Here is a 26,340-nt window from a genome sequence, read left to right as displayed (position 1 = left end):
AGGTGGACCGGTTGGATCACATTTCACTGGGAGACAAACAGCAGGCTGACCCGATACCTTCCAGGAACTCTTTCAGGCCAAACTCCGTTAAAATAAACGCCAATTTAAAGATCATGTCATTGACAGGGGTCGTAATCACTTTCACACTCGATTTAAATAACTCGATGAATTAAAGATATTGTTCTATTTAATTCGGCATAAATCGAATTCATTACAAGCATACACATAATAAAAATTACAACTTATATTTGGGTTGTTTTTTTTCTTCCTGTGCAAAATTATGGATGACATTAATTCATCTAAACTGTAAACCAAATGGAAACCAAGTGGAAATTAGTTCCTTATGTGCGGAAGAGGATTAGGGCCACATGTGAAATTTATTTTAGAGTTCTGACTTTTTTTCTCAGAATTCTGACTTTAATCTCAGAATTAAAAAAAAAAATTCACACGTGGCCCTAATCCTCTTCCGCAAAAACTACTACAAATACTAGCCTATAAATTTTATATTTGAATGGAGATTTAAACAGCTGCAATTGCCAGTACAATACTGTCCCTTCTTTGACCACGCTGAGGTGCTGTTTTCACTTCAACAAAATCAAGTCTCCTTAGTTAAAAGAAAACAAGGCATACATTATAATAAAGTAATTGCCTTTAATGTCATTTTATAACATGCACCCTACACAGAGAGGCAATTTTAACAGTTATATCGTGGGACAATCTTATGTTTGTTTCCCAACATACTTGGCCAAAATTTACCCATAACCTTGTACCTAAGAATAATGTAATACTTATCGGTCAATGAAATTCTGTTTATATTGTGATACACTGATTCATTGTTCACTTGACCACTTTTCTTTATTTCTCTCTGCTGCAGTGACAAAATATAAAACAATACATCACTGGAGCAAGGACCACATGACGTGAACTCAGGTGAGACATTAAATACATCTTATTTTTTAGTCACACACTCATTAATGTGTAGCAAAATGAAGAAATTCATATGGTACACAAGATTTCTTTGGCAAAGTTAGCATGGTTAGAAAAGTTGTTTTTTTTGTTTTGTTTTTTTAAACGGATGCATAAAACACCACCAGCAACAATTAAAGACGTATCCCTCAGAAACGCTCAAGCTAAATATTGTTCATTTTCGTGAAAAAGTGCAAGTGCTTAAAAATGTCATGTGAAAATTGTCTACCAAAACTACAGCACAAATACTGCAGATTTAAAAAATTTATACATCTACCCAACATGTCCCTGAGAAAACAAGAAAACTAAAAGTTATAATATTTACAAAATAACATTAACTGCATAAAAAAAACCGTTATAAATGGCACAAAATCTGCAGTACAGAAGACCTGATTTAGTATTTTTCTAATGCATGCAGCTGCAAGATATGGTAATGCTCACCGATCTGGGTTTTATAATCAAAATAAAACATTAAGATCTGTGTTCCGAGTCTTCTTTAGTCAATATAACAAGAGCACCCAAAACACTAATAATAATGACTTCTAAGACGAGATGCTACGACAATGGAGGGATCCTAAAGCTCTCCTCTTCAAGTCAAACTGCAGGAACGGTTCACGTAGTTAGGTGTCCATGATGGGGACAGTGTCAGGTTTCCCCTTCAGGGGGCGCTGTTGAGCTGTAAAAACTTCTGTTCACTGGCTGTCGTCCTCATCTTCACTGTAAAAGGCTTCCTCCTGTGAAAAAGACATTAAGATTAATTTACTAAAAGGCTCTTCAAACAACACATTTCAAGAAGATATAAACGAGCTGTGTTTTATTTATTTATTTTTTACGTACATAGCCGCCCTGCTGCTGTACCCAGGATGAATAATTCTCCTGCAGATATCTAGCTCCATGGCCAAGCATTCGGTTCACGGGCAGCGTGTCCACCGCTGAGAGACGACTGGTGACCTGCCGGGAAACAGAAACATGTTCAGCCACACGAGACACTGTAAAAAGGAAAATGATTCACTTTAGCTGGAGTCAGACTGCAGGATGTTCTTTTAAAAGATGCTCATTTTGTCTGATCAGGGGATTATAAAAGAGTGACGCGGCAGACTACAAGTTGGATCCTGACTAATATTTGCATGACTTGAAAACCTGAACATCCGTAGGTAGGTGTGTCAGGTACCAAGGACTGCCTTCACTGTTGCATTGAATATTTACTCGTGGAGTATCCGGAATAATGCTGCTGACTAGGAGAGGACAGTTAGTTACAAGAGCTCCCACAGTTCCTGTCTGTTCTCATCTACTCGTGTCTCTGCACTGAATCTCACTTTGCATCAGTGGTGTATGTTTATTTAGTCAAGGGCTTTACTCAAACTTTGTGTTTTATGCTACTTGATACAGAGAAATATTGTACTTTTAATCCACCACATTTGATTAACAGTTAAAAATAAGTAACAGTTACTATTCGAATTATTAAAAAAAATGCCAAACAGATAATAAGCTTATAAAATACAGTTGAATTATAAAAAAATAAAACATTAAACCTTCTCACATTGTTTTATAATAACAGTTTGAGATCTACTCAGGCAAAACTATATATTTGATAAGTCAGTTTAAAGTGCTACCACACAGCTGTGGTTTTCTCTTTGATGTGAACAGGAGCGTTTTGATCACTCCTGTAAGAAGAAGCCAGAGGTGTGAAAAAAAAAAAGAAAAAAAAAAAAGAATATTCAAATCCAAAATTTGAAAACCGAATACCTACCCAACGAACGAATATTCGGATGCAGCCCTTTTTATTTCTGTTTATCTGATAAAACTCCTGTACTTTTACTTTAGTAGGATTTTGGATGCAGGACTTTTACATTGTGGTACTGGTACTTTTACTTAAGTAAATGATTCAAGTACTTCTTCCGCCACTGCTTTGAATACATTCTGAACAAACCTTTAATCTTTGTGGCAGTTTGTGGGAGTTATTGTTCTAGAAATGAAACTTGTTTCATACCAAAATAAATTACGTATTTTGTTTCTCTGTGTATTTAAAGACCACACACGTTTTATAACACCATAATATTTTCCTCACCTCACAGGTCACGGCAATCTGGGTTTTGGGTGATGCTTGTGGCCCCAGACTCTCGGGGTGAGGGCTCAGGAGTCCCATCCTCTCGAGAAGGGTTCTTATTACCATCTTATAGAAACTGTAGTTCCAAAAAATCTCACAGGCTCTAAGGGACTTGTTGAGCTCCTGGTGGAGACAAGAAACATTTTCTGTTTTGTCACTGATAACAAACAAAAACAGATTTAATTAACACTGGGGACATAATCCTGCGTACAGGGTCACGGGGGGCTGGAGCCTATCCCAGCTGACATTGGGCGAAAGGCGGGGTACACCTGGACAGGCTGCCAGTCCATCGCAGACTGGAACTAAACTATAATTTTAAATGAGCTTGATGTCCCTTTCACACACAAAACATTTTAGAGCAGAAATGTGGCCAAATTTTGAATTAAATCCACTATTCAAAAGGTCTTAAAAATCCAGTAGCTGATACGTGCTTTTCTCAAATGTTTAATCCGCAGTGAAAAGACATCCAAATATTTGCCATGAACTCAAAGAATTTCCTGAAAACATGATCCAAAAAGTTAAACAAGGAAGTTAGATATTTAGGCAGGTCTCCACGTCAGAGGAAAAGTTGTTTCTTACCTCCTGGTTCAGTTTGTCTCCAGCGTCCCTCAGCAGCAGGCCGATCACCTTCTCCACATCAGCTTGTGACTCCAGAACTAGAAAACACAGATTTATCAATCCACATCCAAAATACAAGAAAACCACAGGGAGTATAGGTTTAAAAACAATGTACCATAAGTATGGTTGGGCCGATAGACGATGCCATCGTGATTGTAAACGCTTTGCTTTAGCATGGTGTTACTTGCTTTCTTATTTTGAGTCCCCTAATATTACAACTGACACTGCAGTGGGAAATTCTTCTTTTTTACTCGGGTGACATTTCTGTGGATAAAACCTGCCCACAAACAGAGCAGAACAGGTGGCCTTATCTTGCAGTTCGGAGGTATTAATCAGGTAGAAAAAAAAAACAAAAAGAGTTTGTGCGGTTAAGAGATTTTTCTGAATCACACCGGAAACACTAACATGATCAGGTCTCACAGAGAAAAGTAAGAGGTCTAGGAGAGGAGGTTTATTGTTGCATAAAGCCCAATACATCTCAGTGACACATTGAAAAATGTGTTACAGTGGAACTCGCAGTTGAATTCGAACCCAAAACTCACCTTCATGGTCACTCTCTATCTCTGGACGGATGAACGGGACTTCATCAGCAATCTCCGTCAGTCTGCTTGCTACCTCTTCAAACTGATCCTTTTCTTCTGTTTTTACTACTTCTTTATCTGAAAGCAATAATGAGCACAAATTGAAAAACGTCTTGAAAATTATCTTGAAAAATAATTCACATGCTGACAAATCTGTTATGTCAAAGTGAAAGCAGCACCTGCAGACCTGACTCAGTCTGCTGGTGGAATAAACAAACAGGAAGAGCACTGTGGCTTCACGTCCTCAATGACGCAATAAAAAAAACCCTAGAGATATATTTGCATATTGGCTAAGCTACGAAAACATGACTACGCAGTTTTTAGTGACGTTCTGGGAGATCACAGAAGAGACTGCTGAAAGAGGGACTTTTGGTAAAAAAACTAGATATATAGATCCTAGATTGATTAAACTGCATATTGTTTTCTCAATTAAATTAATCATTTACAAAACAGTGAAAAAATGCACGCTATAATTTTCCCCACACGTCTGGTTTTCTTAAGAAATGACAAATGATTTCTTTAAATGGTTGCTGATGAATTTGTGTCAACTGATTAAATCGCTGCAGCTCTAAAACATAAGTAAGACTTTCTTCTGGCTGCTTCAGTCATAACAGACTGAACTGGAAAGACTGGAAATATTCAAGCAGGAAGCTACTGAAGGAAACAAAGACAAAATCATTATAAAAGTAACAGGTTGTTGCATTTTGTCACGAGGTTGTCTTTATATTGGATCTTTTAATTACACAGTTTTATGCCAAAAATGGGCCACAAATCTTAAATTAAATATCCTCTTTAGTCTTCTCAACCTCCAGAGTCCTGCACTTAATAGTAACAGTCACAGGAGTTTATCATTACCGTTTTGTGTGCATGTATATAAAATAATTACTTAAATACATACAGTACGTACAATATACACGCATAAAAGTATATTTATCATACATCAGCATTGATACTGAACACTTATAGTGCACAGTGTTCATGGCTGCTAGGGTTGCTCTACTTTATTTCTGGATTTCATTCACACAAATATTTGGAGGGCTGCAACTAATGATTATTTTAATTTTTTCTGCTGATTATCTGTAAAACAAAGTCAGATATGGGGATCAATAAAGGCCCACACACACACAAACACACGACAGTCTTCATATTAGAGCTGCAACAATTAAGCAAGCAACAGAAAATGTATCCATATTTGTAATTTTGAGATATTTTGCTTCTCTCGTGATGATTTTATGTTTCATAAATGATAGTTAACTGAATATCTTTGAGTTTTGGACAAAACCAAACTTCTGTGTGTGTGAAATTGTAAAGACCATTTTTATAGACAAAATAATGTTTCTGAATAATTGATAATGTTTTTACCATACTGGTGATCTGAATGAACTGGGGTTTTCTGTGTCTAAATACTCACTTGGTACAAATAATCTGTTGTCATCATCATCAATAGGTGCGTTCACAGCAGTCTGGGGAGGTTTTTCGTCTACAGTCTGAGGTTTGATACATCTCAAAATGCTTGGCAGACGTTTTTTCCATCCCTTCATCACCTTCTTCTTCTTCTTCTTCTCCTCCTCCTCCTCCCCCCCTTTTTCAGGTAAACGTGCTTCATTTGTATCTGTGCCACCGTTTAGTGTTATTGGACTGTCCTGTGTCGATAATGCAACGTCTTTTTTTGGCCGTCTCCTCGTTGCATAGGCCATCATAATTCTGAACTCCACCGTGCCCACCATGTCCTCTGTCTCTGAGGTACATGTGGGGTCATGGTTTGCGCTGCTGCAGATGGGGTCGTAGATTTCCACGTGACCGTTTTCCATGTTGGTTTACTGTTGATAAAAATAAGTTGTTAATTAAGAACGTGGTCTCTTGTAATCATTTGCAATCATTAACTGTCAGTTTCTTTGATATATATATATATATATATTTTTTTTTTTTTTTTTTTGAAGCAAGCCATAGGACTCTCATGGGACTTTTACCTGGTAAAGTAAAGGAAAAGAATGTACAGAGTACATAACGTGTCATATATATATATAGAGAGAGAGAAGGAAGAAACAATCTGAATTCAAGTTTCATGCAACTCCTGCAAAAATCTGTTCCACCTACAAATTGAAAGGATGAGGCGGTTTTTTGTCTACCTTCATGCGGTCTACTATTTAGCACTGAAACAATTAATCACTATCTATCAAAATCGATTAGTCAGCCCACAGGGAATTTGCTTCTCTGATATGAGGATCGGCAGATTGTTTGTTATTGTAAACTTAATATCTCTGGGTTCTGGGAAACTAAATCGAGGTGTATTTTTAATTTTCTGTAGACCTTTTCAGACTTTTCTAGATTTAGTAGTTAGATTCATTAAAACATATAGATTAATCACTTACACAAATTTATTGTTGGTTATGATATGTTCACATCTTATTAAGATAAAATTGATTCATTCTTGTGTTAGTGTTCCCTCAAATCATTATTAGCTTTATGACTTATATTGATTATATCTGACTGCAGCTAACGCCAACTTGCATTATTGATTAATCTATTAATCGTTTGGTCTATAAATTGTAAGGAACTTTCCCCTAAACCAAAAAGGTCGTGTCTTACAATGATTTATAATAAGAAAAGCAAATCCTAAAATCTGAACAGCTAGAACAAGCGAATTTTATTTTTTGGCCTATACAAATTAATTATACAATTACTTAATTATCAAAATAGTCCCCAGTTTAATTTCTGTTGATTACTTAATTAATCCAGTCGATTAATTTATCTTCCACAGGTCTAACTGATGTGTTCACTAGATTGTTTTCATGTTGCACTGCCTTGATTCAATGCACACCCTAATATTTGTGAAATAAACACGTTTCATACAAGTTATTATTTGATCTCCTCGATATTTTTGTCTTTGTTTCCTGTTCATCTTAAATCAATAACGGCACTTGTTCCTGTCATATTGTGTCGCCCTCTGGTGAAGAGTAATGGGAATTACAAGATATCATGTCGAGGCATGTTTTCGACTTAAACAGGACATGTATAATTAAAAAAAAACACAGACTTTAAGTTGTTTAAAGCCCATTTAGCTGCACTGCAAAGCTTTAAAAGTCTGTGTTCTGCCCGTTGAGCAGTCTTAACAAGTAAACGTATGTAAAGTTAACTTTATACTGTGGTTTAACTGCACTGTATCAGTTGTCAGGACTGTTATATTTATAGTATCTGTCTCTTGAAAAAACGAAACTTTACTTAAACGTGTCGTTTTGTCAGTAAGTCATTAACTTAACTGGTTAAATAAAGCTACTTAACTGCCAAAACAGCCAAAAACACACTTCACCCTACCTGTCAAATACTACCAAATGTACGTACAATATTTAAAAACATAAAAAAAGACAAGTACTTACGGTTCAAACGATTAAAAAGACGTGTAAGTTCCTAAAACATCCGCCCAAGACACTTCCTCACTGCTTGCGCCGCCAACGTCTTCATCTTTATAAACCTGCCGCTCACGTTAGTTGGTGTCCTCCCGGGCGTGCAACGTCACGTTACGTAATGACGCAAGCTAAAGTTAAGAACGCCAGACTGTAAAACTAAGCAAACAATGTTTTTTAATGTTCATCCCATAAACATTTTTACAAGTTATCTCCACCAAATTTATCACAAAGTAAAAGGTCGGAATTTTTTGTGGGCGAGAAACTTCCACATATTTGTGTTGGTCAAAAACAGAAATGAAACCTGCTTTTGTTTTGAATGACTGTTCAGTGATAAAATAACCGTGTTTAACATCAAAATACTTTTAATTTTGGCACTGAGAGAAAAAAGGGGAACTGTGACAGTAAATAAACTGAAATAATAAAGACAAGGTTTACATTCTTACATTTCACCAGAAACTCAACATCATTGCAAATGAGGGCAACCTTAATGGAGTTTAAATAAATGTTTAAAATGAAATTAATGTTCAGTAGTGATTATTAAACCATGGTTTGGGTCCGTAAAAAGGGAATCTACAATGTCTTCATTGTCTGAAATTGTAAGAAATAACGAACTGGGACGACAGACTTCTTTGTTTACTCCCAAATCATGTTACTGACATTACACATGTCTGACTCATAAAAGAAATATGCAACGCAGCAGAAATTTTAGCCCAAGTCAGCTGCCAGCTGACTCAGCAAGCATGTTACTCCTACAAAAACAAAATAAAAGGACAGACTCAAGACCTAACCTAAAAGACATTTTTGGTTGTCAGTCTGTTATGTTCTGTTGTCTGTAAGTGTAAAACGTAGGATTAATCTATGGACTCACCAGATAATTAATCCGATAGAACAAACAGAAAAAACACATTTCTGCCACCAAAAATGATATTTATCCACTTTCCTCAAATTGTGAATAATTATAATTACTGAATAATTTTGTCCCACATGGCATGGTAGACATAATGCAACAAGTGACCAAGGGTTGCAAATAGATGTTGCTTCTTTTTAAGGCATCACCATAAAAAAAATAGAAAGATGAAAATGCACTTTTTAAGTGAAAATTTTGATTTACTAGGTCAAAAATATGACCAAAATTCAAAATTATGAGATAAAAAGTTTTGACTTAGTATGTGTATTTCTTTTTATTTAAGACTAAAATTTGAAATGGGCTTCCACACAAGTTATTAACTTATTTTAATCTAAATGCTGAAATGAGTGAGCCAACGCTTCTTAACCGTTCAGCTCTGGTTTTAAACATATTTTATAGTCATGATTATTCATTTTCAAAGTTTCCAGCTGCACCGATTTTGCCTGTTTCAAGTGTTTATAAAGTGGTATGAAACTTATTTGGCAGACAAAGTCCAAAAACTACAAGTAGACCTTGTGACTCCCGCAGACAGGTAGGAAAATCCCAGCTGTGACTCAGTGAGCTTTTATTTGACTTTGCGACTCATGTTACAGTCAAGCTATTTTATTACACAGTAAAGTGGGTCACAGTTCAAAATCCTTTTGAGGCGGAATACTTAGCAGTAAGTTTTAATGAAACTTATAACGACAGAAAAACATGTACGGCGTTAAATGCAAGCTCATCCTTGCTCATATTCTGATCAGGTTGAACATGAAGTTTACGACTGAGATATCCCAACAAGTAATGAAATGTTATGCAGGAGAAAGATGTGAGAGAGATTTCTACTGGCAGTGGTGACTCATACAGTAAGTGACCTTAAAAAAATATGGTTATCACGCAGGATCACTGCTTGTTGCGATACTTAGAAACGGCAGTCATTTTGATTATAAGATTACAAACACTAACATTACCTTACACATCCTGTAATAATGACTGATAAAGATTTACAGGAAATAAGTGTATCAGGCTGATTACTAAATTGTCAGATATTATTAAATACTTGAAAAAGTAATCTGTGCTGATGTAAATGATCCAGGCATCTTTCCAAACCTAATATCAACCTCTACTGCACATTTTACCATATTATTTCTATGAAAGTGTTTTTTTAATAACTTAACAAAGAGTCTAATATATTGATATTACAGTGCCAACGTCTTGTGGTAAAATGTTAAAAAGAATAGCTGTTTAAATAAAACAGGCTCTGGCGGAAGTAAGACAGACAATGTACTGGGAAATACTTCAAAATGTTAGTTCTCTTCATAATCTCAGTGATAACATGCTTGTCAGTGTATCTCCGTATCTTTTAGCCGCACCAGCAGCGTATCTTTAGGAAGTTTATCAGTTCATCACTTTGATCCAGACGGAAATATCTCAACCACTATTGGATGAATTATCATGAGAGTTTGTGCAAACATTTACGATCCCCAGATGATGAATCCTTGTATCTTTAGAGATTCCCTGACATTTCCCTAGTGCCACCATGAGACTGAAATTTGTGGTTTTGAGGGAAAAGTCTCTACAATGATGGCTTGCCATGGAATTTGGTATACACATTAGCGTCCTCTTTTTGGTGCAATACTTTTCCTTTAGCGCCATCGTCAATCAAAATTTTAATTTGTCAAAAACCTCAGCCTCAGCTGTACTTAACTGAATTAACAAACTCTTAGTCTTGTTGATACATTGGATATAATTTTGATATATCGGCCTACTCAATATATTTTTTGTTTTATTGTTTCTGTACTCCCTCTTCTTGGGATTGATGCCCTTTTGATCAAATTTTCATTGTATAATACTTTTACTTATAATAGCTATTTCATTTGAGATGTTTTATAGTCCTGCGTCAGATTGGATGAGCCGGAAGTGCATTTGTGATTTGGATAAGTGTGCAGAGAAAACATTGTAACTGTAAGCTATGTGGCGTGTTTGGCGTGACTTTGCATGATGGCAGCTGATTTCCGGTTTAGATAAATGTTTGTTATATAATGACGGCCCAAGGTGGACTTACCAAAACAGTCTTTCAAACAAGAAAGAAAGTCAGAAGCGAAACTACAGAATCACATCTTCTTTTAACAAATTAATAAAGTTCAAACTTCAAGTAATCCCATCATCATCATCATCAGCAGCAGCAGCAGCAGCAGAAATATAAGAAATACAAAGGCGAAACAAAAACAAAAAAATACCAAACACATGTCCAACCTAAGAGGAAACTCCGGTAGAAATAATTTAAAATTATAATAGTTAAATAGTTTTAACAACAATAATGCCATCTTTTTATGCCATTACCAGAAAATAATCCAAAGGAGGTAAGAAAATGCCATGCATAACCAACACCGATGAGAGACACAATTTAATACAAAGTCATGTTTCTACTCAAATGAAAGAGTGATAAGAAGCGCGTGTGTATGTCATTCAGAGCGGGCCTAGCTTATTACCACTTCTTAGAAAATGTATTCACCATTTACAGATCGTTCATTTTAACGATTTCCTTTACATACATTTAATCTTTTATAGTCTCCAGACACTCAGAGGAAGGTCTCAGTGTCGGATGTAGACATGTGGTAGCCATCGTAGAAGTCCTGCCAATAAACATTTGTGAAAAGAAAGGAACTTGGCTTGAAATGTGGATTTAGTCGATAAAGTTCTCAGACATGCAGCGGAACATCAAATATATTGTAAACAAAAGCAAAGATTTTTGTTAAAGGAGACCTCATGCTTTTCCACATTTTATGACTTTTCTACAATGTTATAATGTTGGATGTTCATGTTAAACATGGCCAATGCTTAAAAATATGAGGTCAAAGCATTTATAAGAAATCAGAAACCTCAGATTTCCCCTGCTGTTTTGAACAAGGGCTCTGCTGTTGTTCCATATATGGTCATGTGCTCCCACACTAATAGCTCAGTCTGCCTGTTCCGCCCAGCAACAACAACAGCCTGCTAACATGCCTTCAGGTCTTGGCCAATCAGAAGGCAGTGGGCTTTGAGAGGAGGGGCCTTAAAGAGACAGGAGCATCTACAGCTTGTTCAGACAGAGGCTGAAATGAAGGCCTACATGAAGAATAAGTATAAGAAAAACTTTTTTTTTTTAACTTTGAAACATGCAAAGTTGCCATACAGGAGTCACAGAACTAAAATATAGGACTGGAAAAGCAGTTTAATAGGTCACCTTTAAAATCACTCTTCTTCTCTTTATAAATCAACACCCCTGAATTTAACACTTAAAATAGTTTTATCATCCCAAAGCCATTTATCTTAATTTATACCATTGCTATTTAAAATTGATTGATCTGAATGGCTGTCATTAAGACAAAAACATTAAGACTGATGGTTAAGTTTTGCTTTGAATGTGTCGCATATGTGAGTTAAATATGTTTATATATTCTCCCTGTAATTAAAGGGGGGAGGGGGGGGGGGGTGTTCAATTTGTACATTAGGACACCTCAAAAACATAGTTTCGGGCAGCAGCCTTTCTAAATCAGGAGCATATTAAAAAGTAGGTAACAAAAGCAACAATACTGATTCATCATGTTCTGTTACTGTCACTGTTGAAATGGACCCAACCATGACAAAATACTGGATGACAAAACAGAGAACGTGCAGGTAAGCAGGTAGTTTGGCCTGTTTATTACACTGTGATAGCCACAGGTGACAGTTTCTTTCAGTTTCAATTTTAAAGCTTTTAATTTAACACTTTTAATTACAGAGAAAATATCTAAAAACATATATAACTCATGTACGCGACACATTCAAAACAAAACTTAACGATTAATCTTAATGTTTTGTCTTTTGTTGTACTGGAGATGCTGTGTGTCATCTCTTTTTTCAGAGATGGTTCACCGGCTGTCAGATCACTGAAACAAAATGAAAATGAACAGAAACAACCACTAAAATGTCTGTGAATCTTCGTGGCAGCTGAAAAGGGGATTTACAACTAACATAAATGACGGCAGTATGACTTCTATGATGGCCACATCTGAGTCTTTAAATGTTTCAGTGTCCCCACAAATTCTTGGGTAAAGCAGTTCTTAATTTCTATATCAATTTTATACAACAGGTTATATCAAAAGAGACCTGACAGGGTCGTTTGAAAGTTCAATCCACTGACATAGATGCACACAAATGAAAAAAACCCAAAACAAAACAACAAAACATAACAAGACAATCATAAACCCAACCAGCACTGAAGTAAAATTGCACATTCAATACTCCTCAGTGCTAAATGGTCGACTACGTTAAAACATTAATGTAATGTAAACGATTAATAGAGAAATGCAAAAAGACGTCATCTACTTATATTGCATTGAATATGGCTCAGATTTTTCTTTTCTGCTTGGATAAATGCTGCAAACACACACACACACACACACACTTGGGAATGTGTACTTGAGATACACATGAAAAGACTCACATGAAAGACACACACACTATTATAACACAACACACAGTCTGTAGTTATGTACATACTGCACAGAGAATTTGATATGATATGGGGAATGTTATCTCACACACACACACACACACACACACACAAGCTGCATGTGAAAAGCCTTGTTGGGTCAGGAGTACCAGATACACACTATCCCAGTGTGAAAAGTTTAAATATGTCTTTGTTTGACGGCAGCTGGAAAATCAGACGTTAGAAAATTAACAGGTAAGTGGTTATGCTTAAAAAGCCTTTTTTAAATCTCTAATCACACCTGCACAAGGACCTATGGATGAAATACTGTGTTGGTTGTCCTTGATACTGGGCCGATGCCGGTGCTTTCTAAATAATGTGATCTGTTTCAGTCAGTGATGAATATGATTAATATGATTTAATTTTGTTTGGATGCGACATTTTAATTTAATTGATTTAAAATAATTAAATCTTGTGATAGAAGTTGTTAACAGACTTTTACTCCTGTGATGCTTTGAATAAGGGATGCAACCAGATTAATTTAATTATCGATTTATCTGCCAATTAGAATAATCAATGGGTTTTAAAATGTATAATATTTTCCCAATTTCAAAATCCACTCTGAATTCAAGATATCCTCAGTGTCTTAACATGTTTTAGCCCAAGTCCTATTCAGAGACTTTTAGACAAGAAAAAACTAAATCTATGAATAAATTTTTAAGAAAAAGATAATGAGCACATCCGTCAGCTGTCAGGCTTCAACAATCGAACCAGTCAAACTCCACTGGGGACCAACAAGTCCAACATGTGGTGGAATGAGTAAAAACAGGATACTAATAAAAAAGTTTAGAACTTAAAAATGACCACACAGAGCCATAAATCTAGTTATTTAATGAAACGTAATTGAGCAGTATCTCTAATACATTAGCTCGCCATTTGTTTTTGAATTCAATTTAAGATTCTTTTGACCACTTTAAAAGTCCAGCCCAGATTTTTTTAAAACCATATTTTGCACCAAGAGTTGTCAGGTCTGGAAACCAAATGCTGTCAGATGTTTTATGATTTAGGTTAAGGACAAATGGCTCCAACACTGTGGATTAAAGCAGAGGTTCCCAATCTTTTTTTTGTGGCTTGTGACACCTTAAAACGAATAAATGTTAATTTTGATGTGCACATGTTAGTTTGTAGCTGTAGTTTGAAAAGGAACTCTAAACTAAAGTTTTACGACTTGAGACAGTTGAAATTTGTAATATTATCAAACCTGTAATGGGGATGCTGAATGAATCATTTGGTATTAAAGCAATCTGTTTTGGAGAATGTAAAAACAAACCACTGCGATAGATGCAAGGGAAAATACTGAAATTGGGGTTTAGATTTGACACTACATCAAAGCAATGTCTTTGGCACACAGGTTTTATGGGTAAACATAAAAGCTTTTAGTATTTCTATCAGTTCTGAAATAAAAATGTAATTTTGGTTATTTTCAACAGAAATAACAGTTTTTCAATGATTGCACGAATAAACTGATACTTAAAGTAGGAATTGTGACTAAAATAAACAGCTTTCATGAGTTCGGCTCCCCTAAACCACAAGTGAAGTCACGACCCGAGACGGCTGCTCAAAGTGCAGTTGCATCCTGAGCCGCCATTAGTCATACAGTCAATCTCTACACTCAACCAATAAATAGAATATGAATAAATAAATACAAATAAATAGTTGACCATTAAAATCTCCACTGCAGTGCTGCTGTGAGCTGAAGCCGTTCTCTCCTCTGATGTGAGGTGAGACACTGACTCTGACCAGACTTTGTTTTTGTTACACTTTTCTCTCCCAGCTTCGTCTCCACTACGAGTGTGTGCAGAGTCCAGAGACACCGAGTGAGTGTGTATGAGTGTATGTGCGCCTCAGACAGCCGTCTCCAAGTCTTCGCGGGGGGCAGCAGATGTGTGTTGTTGGGTGCTCAGGTAGGTGGCGAGCTCAGAGTCTCCCTGCGCTTGGTCCGCTGCTGTCTTCCCCTGGTGGAAACACACACACACACACCTTAATTTGCCGCTTACCCAATCAATCGATTTGTCTTAGAACTCAAGTTGACACAATTTAAATTGCTTGTTTTTATCCAACCAGCAGTCAAAAAGCCCAAACATATTCAGTTCCCCACATAGAAAACAAAGAAAAGCAGAACATCGTTACTCCTGAAAAGCTGAACTAGTGATATAACACATTTTAACCACAAACCTCTTCTTTGACAACAGACACTGAATATTAAAAACTTTCCAAAGACAGGATCACAAGACAGCTGTAATAACATGTATACTGTTTTGTTTTTACTTGTGAGTGGTAAATCTTTTCTGTTGTGGCAGGAAGGTTTGGATTTGGCCCACTCTGTTGGGGTGCACATGAGAATTGTCTCTGACTTTCGTGGTTTGCAGACATTCGCTGTCATATGATTAATTGAAAACGCTGCTTTCTGGGGCATCATGGAGGCCTAGATTTGTAAGATGTGTCCCACTGAACTGCAGCTTTCCAGGTTCAAATCTGTCCGGGGGGGTTTTGTTGTACACCGTTCCAACTCATGTAGGTTTGATTTATGTAGCTGGATTTGTCCAGCATATATTATCCTCTATCCGTATCCCCCTTCTCTCTCTTTTTCCTCACTAGTAATAGCTACTATCAAATAAAACAGGCACAAATGCACAAAGAATACTACCAATAATAATAGTGGTTGTTTCTGTCCATTTTATGGTTAACAGAACAATTTTTCCAGTGATTTGACAGCTGGTGAACCCAGAACAGATCAGGCTCTTTAAAGCTGATACAGAGGTGTAAAAAAAAAATCTCTGTACCCGCCTCCATGGCTGGTTGGGATATCCCCAGCAAGTACAAAATAAACCAGACAGACACACCCAGAATGGTTTTTGAACTTTTTTTGAAGATCATTTACATGTCAGGTCGATGAGCTGATATGACTCAGCTGAATTTATGGGAAAAGTCCACAGTTAGTGTGTGGTTTGTGGTGTAACGTGTGAGTGAGTGTGAACCTGGAAGTTGGTCTTCTCGAGCGACGCTCCGGCCTCCACCAGCAATCGACACACGGCATGCTGCTTCTCAGAGGCTGCTTTGTGCAATGCAGTGTCCCCTCTAAACACACACACACACACACACACACACACACACACACACCATAAAGTGTCTTTGTCTTCAACGATAATCTGATATATATATACATAAATACATTTAAACATTAAGCCTACACAAAAAACTAAATTAAAAGTTCCCAACATACTTCTCTCTGTCTGTCAAATCCAGCAGCACTTTAGAGCCTGAAGAGGAAGAAACAGAATAAACATAAGCAACCACATTTTTTTGAGTTAACTACGGTAACGTTTACGGGCTGTTTCTGTCACTCCTCTGTGAGAAGGCAATTAAGCTAGCCGCACCTAAATTTGTAGTGCACACGTATTATAGCCTTTATGGTAAATCCACTGAAATGGACCAGTACGAGCTGACAAGCAGTCATTTTCTCTCTTTACAAAGTGTTGCAGTATGAGAGTCTGACCTGAAGAGTGGCTATGAAGCATAATTTATCAAACTGGGTCAGACTTGATGAAATTAGTGCAAGTGACAACGTCTATCCAGTATGGAAATAAGATTAACTGGATTATTTTCACAGAAAGTATAAAACATGTGTCCATTAAAAGTAAAAAAAAAACAACAGTAAAATGTTAGGGAAATTATTTATTCTATTTTCTATTCTTTGATTTAGGGTTGCTGGAAAAACATTAAATAAATTTGTTGACTTTTGTTGCTGTTTCATCACCATTTATAGCTATAGCTATATATGGGTTTATGATCAGATAGTTTACTAGAGCACAACATTGTTTACAAGCGTACAAAGTTCTTCATGGATTGCCTCTTCATTTTGCACCAAATGAATGCATTTTACTTTTAAAATGTACAAGATTTTCTTCCGGGGGGCTTGCTGCTGGACCCGCCGCTGGACCCCTCGAGAGGGTCCAAGGCCAACCCACCATAGTCTCTTAAAATCCTGTGGGAAACACTGTGCAGGATTAAACGTGAAACAACTAGGGGGCAGATCAGGGCCGGATCATCCCTCGCCGACACGGGATTTAATGAGACATCGTAACGATCTCGGACAAACTTCAGGAGTTTTATTCTAAACATCCCGCCATAAATCTCTTTTTTAAAATTCTGCTGCTGACCCTCCTCTTCTTTTGCATTTAATGGCGGTAAGCAAACTAACTGCATACCGCCACCACCTGGGCTGGTGTGTGGAATAGTAGATTGCTGCTGACCTGCCTGTCAGGTCAACCTTACTGCCCCACGTTCATGTGCTGAATTGTATCTTGCTGAAGTGTAGTGTTTATAACTTTAGACATGTTAAAATGTCTACTGAAGGGCAACACGTTTTCTTGTTTTGTGCTGTGTCACGCAGAAGTTTTAAAGACAACATATAAGCAGAGCTGTTTGTTTACAGTAATAAACACAGCTAACTTGTTCAAAAGGCTACATACAGTATCTCAAATATAATCATCACACGCATATACCTACATGTGCATCATGCACATTCTCACCCTGCTGCAGTATGTAGCTGACCACGTCTGTGTGTCCGTTCTGGGCAGCTACATGTAACGCAGAACAGCCTCCAGAGTCTCTAACCAGCAAGCTCACGCCTCGACGCACACACTCCGACAGCTGGAGACATAGACGGAAAAAAAACAGAGAAGTGGATTAGGATCTTTTAAAACAAGAACTTTACAGGTCCCTCATTTGTAGCTTTGGGGATTTAAAGCGTAAATGGTAGCATGGAGTATGGCCCCAATTCACCATTGTGATGTGATGCCATTTGTTACGGGATTATCTGCAGATGAGGTTTGAATTTCTAAAGTTGGGGTTCTCTTCTTTGTCTCTGCTCTACTCAGATTCCTTCTCTTGCTCATACAAACACTTTTCATTTGTTTATTACAAACAAACCAGGGCCTCGTTTCCCAAAAGCATCTTGAAGCTTAGGGTAATAATAAAATACAAACCTTCTTAAGCATAAGAAGAATCGTTAATTAAGAAGCTTAACTATAAAACTACATTTCATTTAAGTTTTTATTGTTTCTGTTCATTTTTAAGTCTTTAATTTTATTATGGCCACTGGTTTTCTATTATAAGTGACACTTGATGATTAGAAAATAGAAAATAAAGATAAAAGATAAAATGTATTGAATATTTAATTTGCACATTTGATCTGCCTTTCTATAGATGAATCTATAGCTTATTTTTTACAATACATTGTTCAGTCTTTAAAATGTATGACCAAAGTTCAAAACAAAAAACATGCTACAATTTAAAATCCTCACATTAAAAAAGAGAAAAGGAAAAAGTGAATGTTCAGCATCTGATAAATGAATCGATTAAAACATTTGTTTGTTTTGTTGAAAACTATTGACAGTTAAGTAACTCATCATTTCAGCCATATTTCCTAATCTTCTCTTTCATTTTTACTCATATTATTGTATCAACTCGCAGTAAGTCGCTTCTTGATTTTAGGTTTAAGAGAAACGTCTTACTCCCAACCAGTAACATGCATCATATAAGGCAGCGAGCTGAAAGGTCCGCTTTATCTAAATCAAATTTACACTGAATGAATGCAGGTAAAAATCATTTATTTGTGTCGTTTACAACACTTAAACTTTGTGACATGTATTTTTTATTATGTAGCATGGTTTACAGACCATGGAACTTTAAAATACATTCAGCGTACTTTTCAAATTTAAGAGTGTTATAGAAAACATTTTAACTTGTAAGATTGATCACACAGTACTTTGCTGACAAGAAAATGATTTAATGAACTGGCTTTATGGTGAATCATTAATCCTTTTCCTCAGCTGGTGAAAGAGAGATGCTGAACAGAACAAACTAAGCAGACAGTTTGAAGGACACATTGTAAATCCCAGTGGAGTATAGCAGATACAGACAGGTAAAACTGGTTTGAATTAGCGATTCCTTTCTGTGTGCGTCTGTTTGTCTATATGTTTGTCCTTACCATGGAAATATCCCCTTTACTGGCAGCCGTCATCAGAGCTGTAAGCAGACAGAAATCATCATGTGAGATCATGCAGGATAACAAAGCTTCGGTTGGGCTGCAAACCTTTGACAAGTTTCCGTGGACAAACCAGTTTGTCTGTCCATCTTCCCCTTTTTCTAGAAATGTCCAAGAAACACTGAGACAATGCCTGTGGTAATAATGACTAACTGGGAATAAAGTTCAGGGATTTTTCTTTTTTAATCACATCTTTAACCAACCACCCCTCTGCTTTGAAACTGTATTTGTCAGTCATTCATCATCTTCCTACTTCCCTGTGTGCCTGCACAGGGAAGTAGGAAGATGATGAATGTTTGTGTGCAAAACAATAAATGCATTCAAAGTGAAGCATTGTTTCCAAGATTAAGTGGGAAAATAAAAATAAACAAAAATGTATTTCCTCTTTTATACTGCAGGGCGTTTCTGCAGGGACTCTTTGCACTCTTGAACTTTCTGTTTCACTTTCCTACAAATCCACCGCCTGTCTGTGTTGTCCAGCCAGGTGAAAGTTCAGATTATTTCCTTGTAGCAGAATAAAAACCGGCTAAGACTAAGTAACTAACATACCTGCCTCTATTTTGCCTTGTGTGTACCTTAAATGCATGTGTGTTAGAAGCATTTATACACCAGGATTTCAGAATCTGTAGGAGGGGAACCAAAAAACGTCTTTTGTATCTGCAGTTTTGGACTGCTTACAATTTTTTAAGCGCTTATCTAATGAAATGTATGAAATTAATTGTCCTTATGACCTTTATATGTAGCTTTGGCAATATTGTTAGCTAATTAGAATTTGAATTTGTAACCACAAAACAAGCTAACAACTAAACAAAGTGAATATGACATTTATGAAGAGGCGGTACAAGAAAATATGGTGTTGTTTGTTGTTGGAGGTGCAAAACTGAAAGTGGACGTACATAAAACATGTCAGGACAAGTCAGGGTGACGAGCAAATTTCTCTTTAAGGTGGAGAGTCCCTGGAATTACACTGACTTATTGCTGTTATGAAACCAGTCAACCCAGCTGCAGTAAACATCTCCAACTTCTCCAGAAAAAGTCTCCTGAGACATTATTGTTCTAATCATCACAAGCCTGAACACAGACTGAAACCTGTTAAGGTTATATTTAGCAAGAAACACACACACACACGACTTCAAGCTGAAACAGTTGCCTAGTTTCTTTTGACTGGACAATGTTTTACAGATATACAGTTGTGGTTAAAAGTATACTTGTAAAGAACATGTGTTTCATGTCAGTTTGAGTTTCCAATAATTACTACAACTCAATAAAAGTCAATGTGCAACTTATTAACGAGGATTTATTAAATAATATCTTTTCTAAAAAAGATTTGAGTTTTTATACATTCTGATGTGTGTGTGTGTTCTACCTTGTTCGTCAGCTGTCAAGGGAGACCTGGGAAAATAAATTACAGAAAGAATTAAAATGTGATTATGTGGAAAGCTTCTGATTAAATGTTTACTCTAAAAAATCATAAACTTTGAAGTTCTTCCTCCAACAAAATTAGTCATCAACAGTTATGAGATTTAGAGCTGCAACGATTAATTGATTCATTAATAAGTGGACGGACAGAAAATTAATAACTATTTTTAAAATAATCCTTTTAAAATTGGCAAATATTTGCAGGTTGCAGCTTCTCAAATGTGAGGATTTTATTCTTTGGTACCCCTTTAGTTTTTTTTTAATTTAGGGCTCCGCAGTCAAATTATTAACAATAAATATGTAATGTCCGGTTGAACTGTCAAAATAAAATGCTGCTGTTTTTTATTTTGAGTTTTTTAAAGATGTGAAATGTAATTTGGTTAGATTTAGGAAAAGATGGTTTGGGTTAAAATATGTACATCTGTTAACACGTAAGTTAAGTAATGTTACTTATGCAATTTACATAACCTACATACCTTAAATAAGAATATATTGACTTTTTGTTTCACATGAAACAAACACCGATCGAAAAGTTGCAAGTCCAACTTCTGGCCCTCCATCCAACACAACCACCTCCTTACTCTGGCTTTTCTGTTAAATATCATACACCTACCTTTACCGTCCAAAACGGACGCTACAGGGCTTCCCCAACTGCGTTGAACTATGACGCTTTAGGGATCCCCATTGTTACAAACTGACGGGTCTTGACCATGTGTTCGCGAGTTGTGATTGAGAATGGCGATATTCATTTAACCACGACATAAAACGGAGAAAAGCAGCAAAGCTTTATACCCGAGCTGGAACCAGTGGATGTTGATAAATGAATAAATAATTTGATTTAATTTTCTTTTGGTTAAACTAATAGTTTCAGCACTACCCCATGATATAATGAAAGAAGTTCATCTATAATATTTACTCAAAATATGTGCAAGAGCACATGTTTATCAATTTATTTAATTAATCATAAATTAATGCACATGTGTAACTGTCTTTCTGAGTACAAGTATAAAATCGTATGTCCCTCAGTGGGACATAGCTGGTTTAAAAAAGGTTTTACGTACCCTGCAGTAGGCTCCACTACCAGATCAGGCATCCCCGTGGACGTTCCCTGGCTCACCACTGGTCCCTCGTGGTCCAGGATAAACACCTCGTCCTGGCAGATTTCTGTCACAAAGTGGAGGTGCTCCTACAAAAACACATGCGTACAAACATTTCAGTAAAAATCAAACAAAAATCCATCAATTCAGTGATTTCTGAACTCTTATTTTAACCGTTTGAGCACACAAAGTCATGTTTACCTGAGCCTTGTCAATGCGATAGAAGCGGTCAGCTGATGTGGCTGTAGAGCAGAGACATGCATGTCAATAGGAGACACTTCAAAAATCTGTTAACGAATGTCTGTCTGAGTTTTGTATTGTGTCACTTTTACTAGCTGCTTGGAGTTAACTTTCTTTAAAACAACCATTAAAAACACTATTTTAAATCTCTGTTTAACTGAGTTGGACAATATTATATTGTCTATTTTATCCATTTATCAGGTTGTTACCTTTTGCTGTCCTTTTTCAAAGCACTTTGTAACTATGTTAAGAAACAAGCTTTACAAATAAACAAAATAAAAATACTATATTTTTACTAGTCACTTTAGTGAGGCGGAGTGATGTTAAAGAATAGAAGGTGTGAAAGTGAACATGCTAACAAGGGTATATTTTAGGGAATAGATTTGGCTCACAAAGGATCTAAAATGATGTGCTTCAGATCACAAATCATTTGTGCCATCATCAATAAAAAAGGTTTTACATATTTGATTGTGTCAAAAAAACAAAAACAAACAAGAAATTTGGGGTTTTTGTTTTCAAATCTTTATAAAGGCAATCTGACATTTGTGTTCATCTTTGTCTCTTACTTCAATGAAACATTCCTCATTGGTTTAACATCTGTCGGCGTTTCTGTCACTTACAATCCAAGAAGCTCCAGTTGGCAGAGAGTCTACTGTTTGAACTGGTCCTGGGGATGCCTCGGCACTCATCCTGAAGACAAAGAGACAGACACTGTGATCTTTATCATCCCTTTACTAAATAATAAACTGCATGTCATAAAGTTTACATGGGGAATTATTTTAAGAGAGAGAAAGCCAAAGACAGAATTCCAGATGGAGAAAGATATTATTAAGTGTTTATTTTTGAGCAGTTAAACAATCAATAGCAAGACAGAGACAATCCAGACAATGAGACAGCGTATAGTGTAGTTTAAATTGAATATTATTACAACATACTGTTTATATTTCATGTCCAGAAATGTGTTCTCCAGTGTGGCAGGACTTTACTTAACATGGGTGTCAGTCTGTAAAACCTGGATTTTATTTATTGTTGTAGTTTTTGTAGGTGAATTCCTCATTTTAAAGGGTGCAGAAATGTATTTTCAAGTTTTATGGAACTGCAAACACAGCTAAAACTACCATAACTATTATATGGGTAACTGTCCAAATGCAACATTGCAAGAATAATATTCTGGGGAAAAGTCATTGAAATTATGACAGATGTTAGGCATTGTAAAAAAAGCCTTCAAAATGAATAATAATCAAACTTTTCCTGCAGCAAGACACCCAAAAGTGATATACCTGATAGTGCACTCTGTGGCCAGTAGATGGCGCCTGGTGTAAGTCCTAGCAAGCACAGCAGACAGGTTTCAAGGTTAACAAACAGCCAAGCATTTACATCAGAAACGTCCACAGATGTTAGCTCTGTTAGTGAACGTTTCCCACATGAGACACACAGCTAAAAGATCAGCTCAGCATTCCCAGCGGTGTTGGTTGCTTATCCATCCAAAAATAACTCAAGAGTGGAGCGACGCCGCCGCATGCATCGTGAAATAATGATGACGAGGAAGTAACAGAAGAAGGGAGAAGGCAAGAAGAAAATCAAAGTGACGATGAGCATAATGAAAACTTGCCTCTTGCAATCTGTCAATATAGAGTCTGCATGTCTCCAGGTCACAGTCCCCCCTCACCACCACAATGCCTACTGGGATGGCTGGAACACAAAAAACACACACTTTAGACCATAATGTGTTGAAAAAATAGGTTAAAGCTGCATTAACTGCATTTGTCTGGCAACTTGTAGTAAGCAAAAACAAGCTAAAAACACATCATAGATATTTTATCACCATATATGGCAAACTTTACATTATTAACATTATTATTAATTAGGAGGTGTGTTTCTGGTCACGTGATGATTATAAGTCTAATAATCACTCTAACTTAGCTCTTTTTTTGTTCTCTACCGGCTCCTGAAGAAATAATCTGTCTTTTTAGCTGCTAAATGCTCCACTATGTTCACCAGCCAGTCGCTCACTGCGTCGGTCAGCTGTCTGCTGCTGAGCAGGTAGCGTACAGTGGGTTTGTAGAGCTTTGTAGCTGAAAACATATTGTCTGAAAATAACACTTCGACAGTGTTGAGAGTGAACCAAAACAGTAACGTTGTGGGCTGTAAAATCAAAATAATGAACACTTCTCCTCAGAACTGAGAGTAATCGGGTTAATCATTGTGAGCGACCACTTTCACATACAGGTAGATCCACTGATTATAGCCACTTTAATTTTGATCTCAGTGAGTCTTACAGATGTCTCGTAGTCGCTCTTTGTCGTACTGCAGTCGGTCGTACTCCTGGAGGCTGATCCGATTCACTCGAAGACGCAGGCGATCAGGTACTGAGTGAGGACTGGAGAAAAGAAAATGTACGTGGACACACACATAATTCAGACATGTCCAAACATACAATCATAAGTACACTTGTATGCATACGTGCACGCACAGACATCAAAAAACAAATCTGAGCTTTGCAACATAATGATATTCAATTCCTCATCTGTCTGGCTTTGTTGACGTTAACATGGTTTAAATTTATTCACACTTAGGTTACTGACCAGAAGTTTTCTAACTGAGCTCAAAGTGATAACTCGAGGTTTGTAAAAAGTACTAAGCTATTTATCTTTACAGTAAGCTTCCCCCAGTAGCAGGGCGCTTACTGTAAAGATAAAGGGCTCTATTGTCCTCCTGCAACACAACCTTGATTCTGTGTTTGAGTTTGAGGTGGGCCAACACATTTTGAAGTCAATGTTTGTGGGCAATATTGCCTCCAGCGAGGATGGAGGCTGATGAAGGCAGAATACTGACGTCAGAAACACGGTGGGCGATAAGCAAAACCACAATGAGAAAACGCTGTTGGCAAAATTACCCATCTACCCAGCCTCAAAAGCTCAAAATCTTACCTTGAGAAGAAACAGAAATGGTGTCAAATTAATGTACATTAAACTTTTTGGTACACTAATTATGAAAACAGCTTTTCTGGGGAAGGGTATGGACATCAAGTGAGTGCAAAGGGACTGGTGCAGGTGTAAAATGAGCACAGCTCAGGGTAAAGTTAAAGGTAAAAGGACTACAGCAGGAAGAAATCAAGACAAGAAGCACATTTAGAAGCAGAGAGGCTTCAGCATGCTGCCATACAGTCTCCCTCTCTTAACACACATCCAACGCAATACGACACAACTTGCATCTGACCAGTATGAGTTTTTAAATCCAGCACTGACAAGAATTTGTACTGCAAAAATTCTGTGTCGGTATTTAACACCTTTAAAGTTAGTTATTCTGAATACAAATTGTTGATGTTTGACTAAAAGTTTGTTTAGAGGGATTAAAGTAATAAATGTATATTAGAACTAGAAATATAAATACAATTTTCAAAAAGATCTAAAACTATTAGCCAAAAGAATCAATTTGTAAATTGAACCTGCACCAAATGTCTCTGTTTTACATCATTATAAATTGAATATCTTTTATCTTTTATTTTTATATTTTCTGTCATTAGTTTGACTTTTAATGGACTAAATGATTAATTAAATTACATATTTGATCACTTAATTGATAATGTAAATAACTGCTGCATGTTAAGTATTCACAGATTTATTTCTCTCACACACACACACACTTTATAAAGTGAAGGTTGAGCTAAAAGACTAGTTAGAAAAGGAAAGAAATTCAAGCTAAATAATGTACATGTGTATAATTATGTGTAAAAATGTCATGTCATGGCAAATACAATCAATCCAATGAAACTAAATGTTTGTCACAGATATTTTGTATAATTTAATTAATTAGTATTTTGAAGCTGAAGAAAACAGTGAATTGTAGGATTGTAAATGATAAATTGAGAGAAAAACTGCCTTTTATGTAAAATATGTTGGTTTCTGTCATCTAATCAATCACACTTATTGGTATCAGTGATCAAACACTGACTGGTTTCAATATCATCAAATCAAATGTTGTCAAACCAGTGACACGACGTCAACGACTCACAAACACACACATGTAACGCACAGTGACAGAGGGCTGAAGTACTTACACAGAGAAGGAGTCTGGGGGAGCAGAGAGGCGGCGCAGATCAGCTGCACACACCTTCTGAATACTACCGCCGCACACACACACACAGAAGAGAGGAGGAACGCATGGGGGAGAGGAGAGGGAAAGAGATGAGGAGGGGAGGAGCAGAGGAGAGGGAAAGAGATGAGGAGGGGAGGGGGAGAGGAGAGGGAAAGAGATGAGGAGGGGAGGAGCGGAGGAGAGGGAAAGAGATGAGGAGGAGAGGAGAGGGAAAGAGATGAGGAAGTGAGGAGAGGGAAAGAGATGAGGAGGGGAGGAGCAGAGGAGAGGGAAAGAGATGAGGAGGGGAGGAGCAGAGGAGAGGGAAAGAGATGAGGAGGGGAGGAGAGGGAAAGAGATGAGGAAGTGAGGAGGAG

General features: G+C 36.8%; 2 protein-coding genes across 8 annotated transcripts in view; both read right to left on the bottom strand.

Annotated features, from left to right (window-relative positions):
• Window positions 1-836: 836 nt before the first annotated feature.
• On the bottom strand, window positions 837-7,794 carry LOC123985083 (apoptosis facilitator Bcl-2-like protein 14). The gene is made up of 7 exons (XM_046072436.1): window positions 7,650-7,794; window positions 5,684-6,092; window positions 4,234-4,350; window positions 3,653-3,729; window positions 3,035-3,196; window positions 1,804-1,917; window positions 837-1,700 (listed from the first exon to the last, which is right to left on the bottom strand). The coding sequence occupies exons 2-7, from the start codon at window positions 6,081-6,083 to the stop codon at window positions 1,659-1,661; spliced, it is 912 nt and encodes a 303-aa protein (XP_045928392.1). The 5' UTR covers window positions 6,084-6,092; window positions 7,650-7,794; the 3' UTR covers window positions 837-1,658.
• Window positions 7,795-11,666: 3,872 nt separating this feature from the next.
• Window positions 11,667-26,340, bottom strand: part of dgki (diacylglycerol kinase, iota) — an 86,328-nt gene continuing 71,654 nt past the window's right edge. For 4 of the 7 annotated variants that reach the window (XM_046072171.1, XM_046072174.1, XM_046072172.1 and 1 more), the window contains exons 22-34: window positions 25,947-26,009; window positions 24,166-24,266; window positions 23,499-23,578; window positions 23,167-23,211; window positions 22,507-22,576; window positions 21,848-21,888; window positions 21,611-21,735; window positions 20,497-20,522; window positions 19,074-19,111; window positions 17,614-17,734; window positions 16,305-16,341; window positions 16,060-16,159; window positions 11,667-15,036 (exon numbers count right to left, since the gene is read on the bottom strand). In XM_046072171.1, coding sequence (XP_045928127.1) covers window positions 14,926-15,036; window positions 16,060-16,159; window positions 16,305-16,341; window positions 17,614-17,734; window positions 19,074-19,111; window positions 20,497-20,522; window positions 21,611-21,735; window positions 21,848-21,888; window positions 22,507-22,576; window positions 23,167-23,211; window positions 23,499-23,578; window positions 24,166-24,266; window positions 25,947-26,009 — 958 coding nt within the window. In that variant the 3' untranslated portion in view covers window positions 11,667-14,925. The remainder of the gene's footprint in view (window positions 15,037-16,059; window positions 16,160-16,304; window positions 16,342-17,613; window positions 17,735-19,073; window positions 19,112-20,496; window positions 20,523-21,610; window positions 21,736-21,847; window positions 21,889-22,506; window positions 22,577-23,166; window positions 23,212-23,498; window positions 23,579-24,165; window positions 24,267-25,946; window positions 26,010-26,340) is intronic. The other 3 variants (XM_046072177.1, XM_046072178.1, XM_046072175.1) reach the window with 2 other exon arrangements.

Source organism: Micropterus dolomieu, linkage group LG16 (assembly GCF_021292245.1).
Source record: "Micropterus dolomieu isolate WLL.071019.BEF.003 ecotype Adirondacks linkage group LG16, ASM2129224v1, whole genome shotgun sequence".
Lineage (NCBI taxonomy): Eukaryota > Metazoa > Chordata > Actinopteri > Centrarchiformes > Centrarchidae > Micropterus > Micropterus dolomieu.
This window is presented reverse-complemented; position numbering and strand designations above follow the sequence as displayed.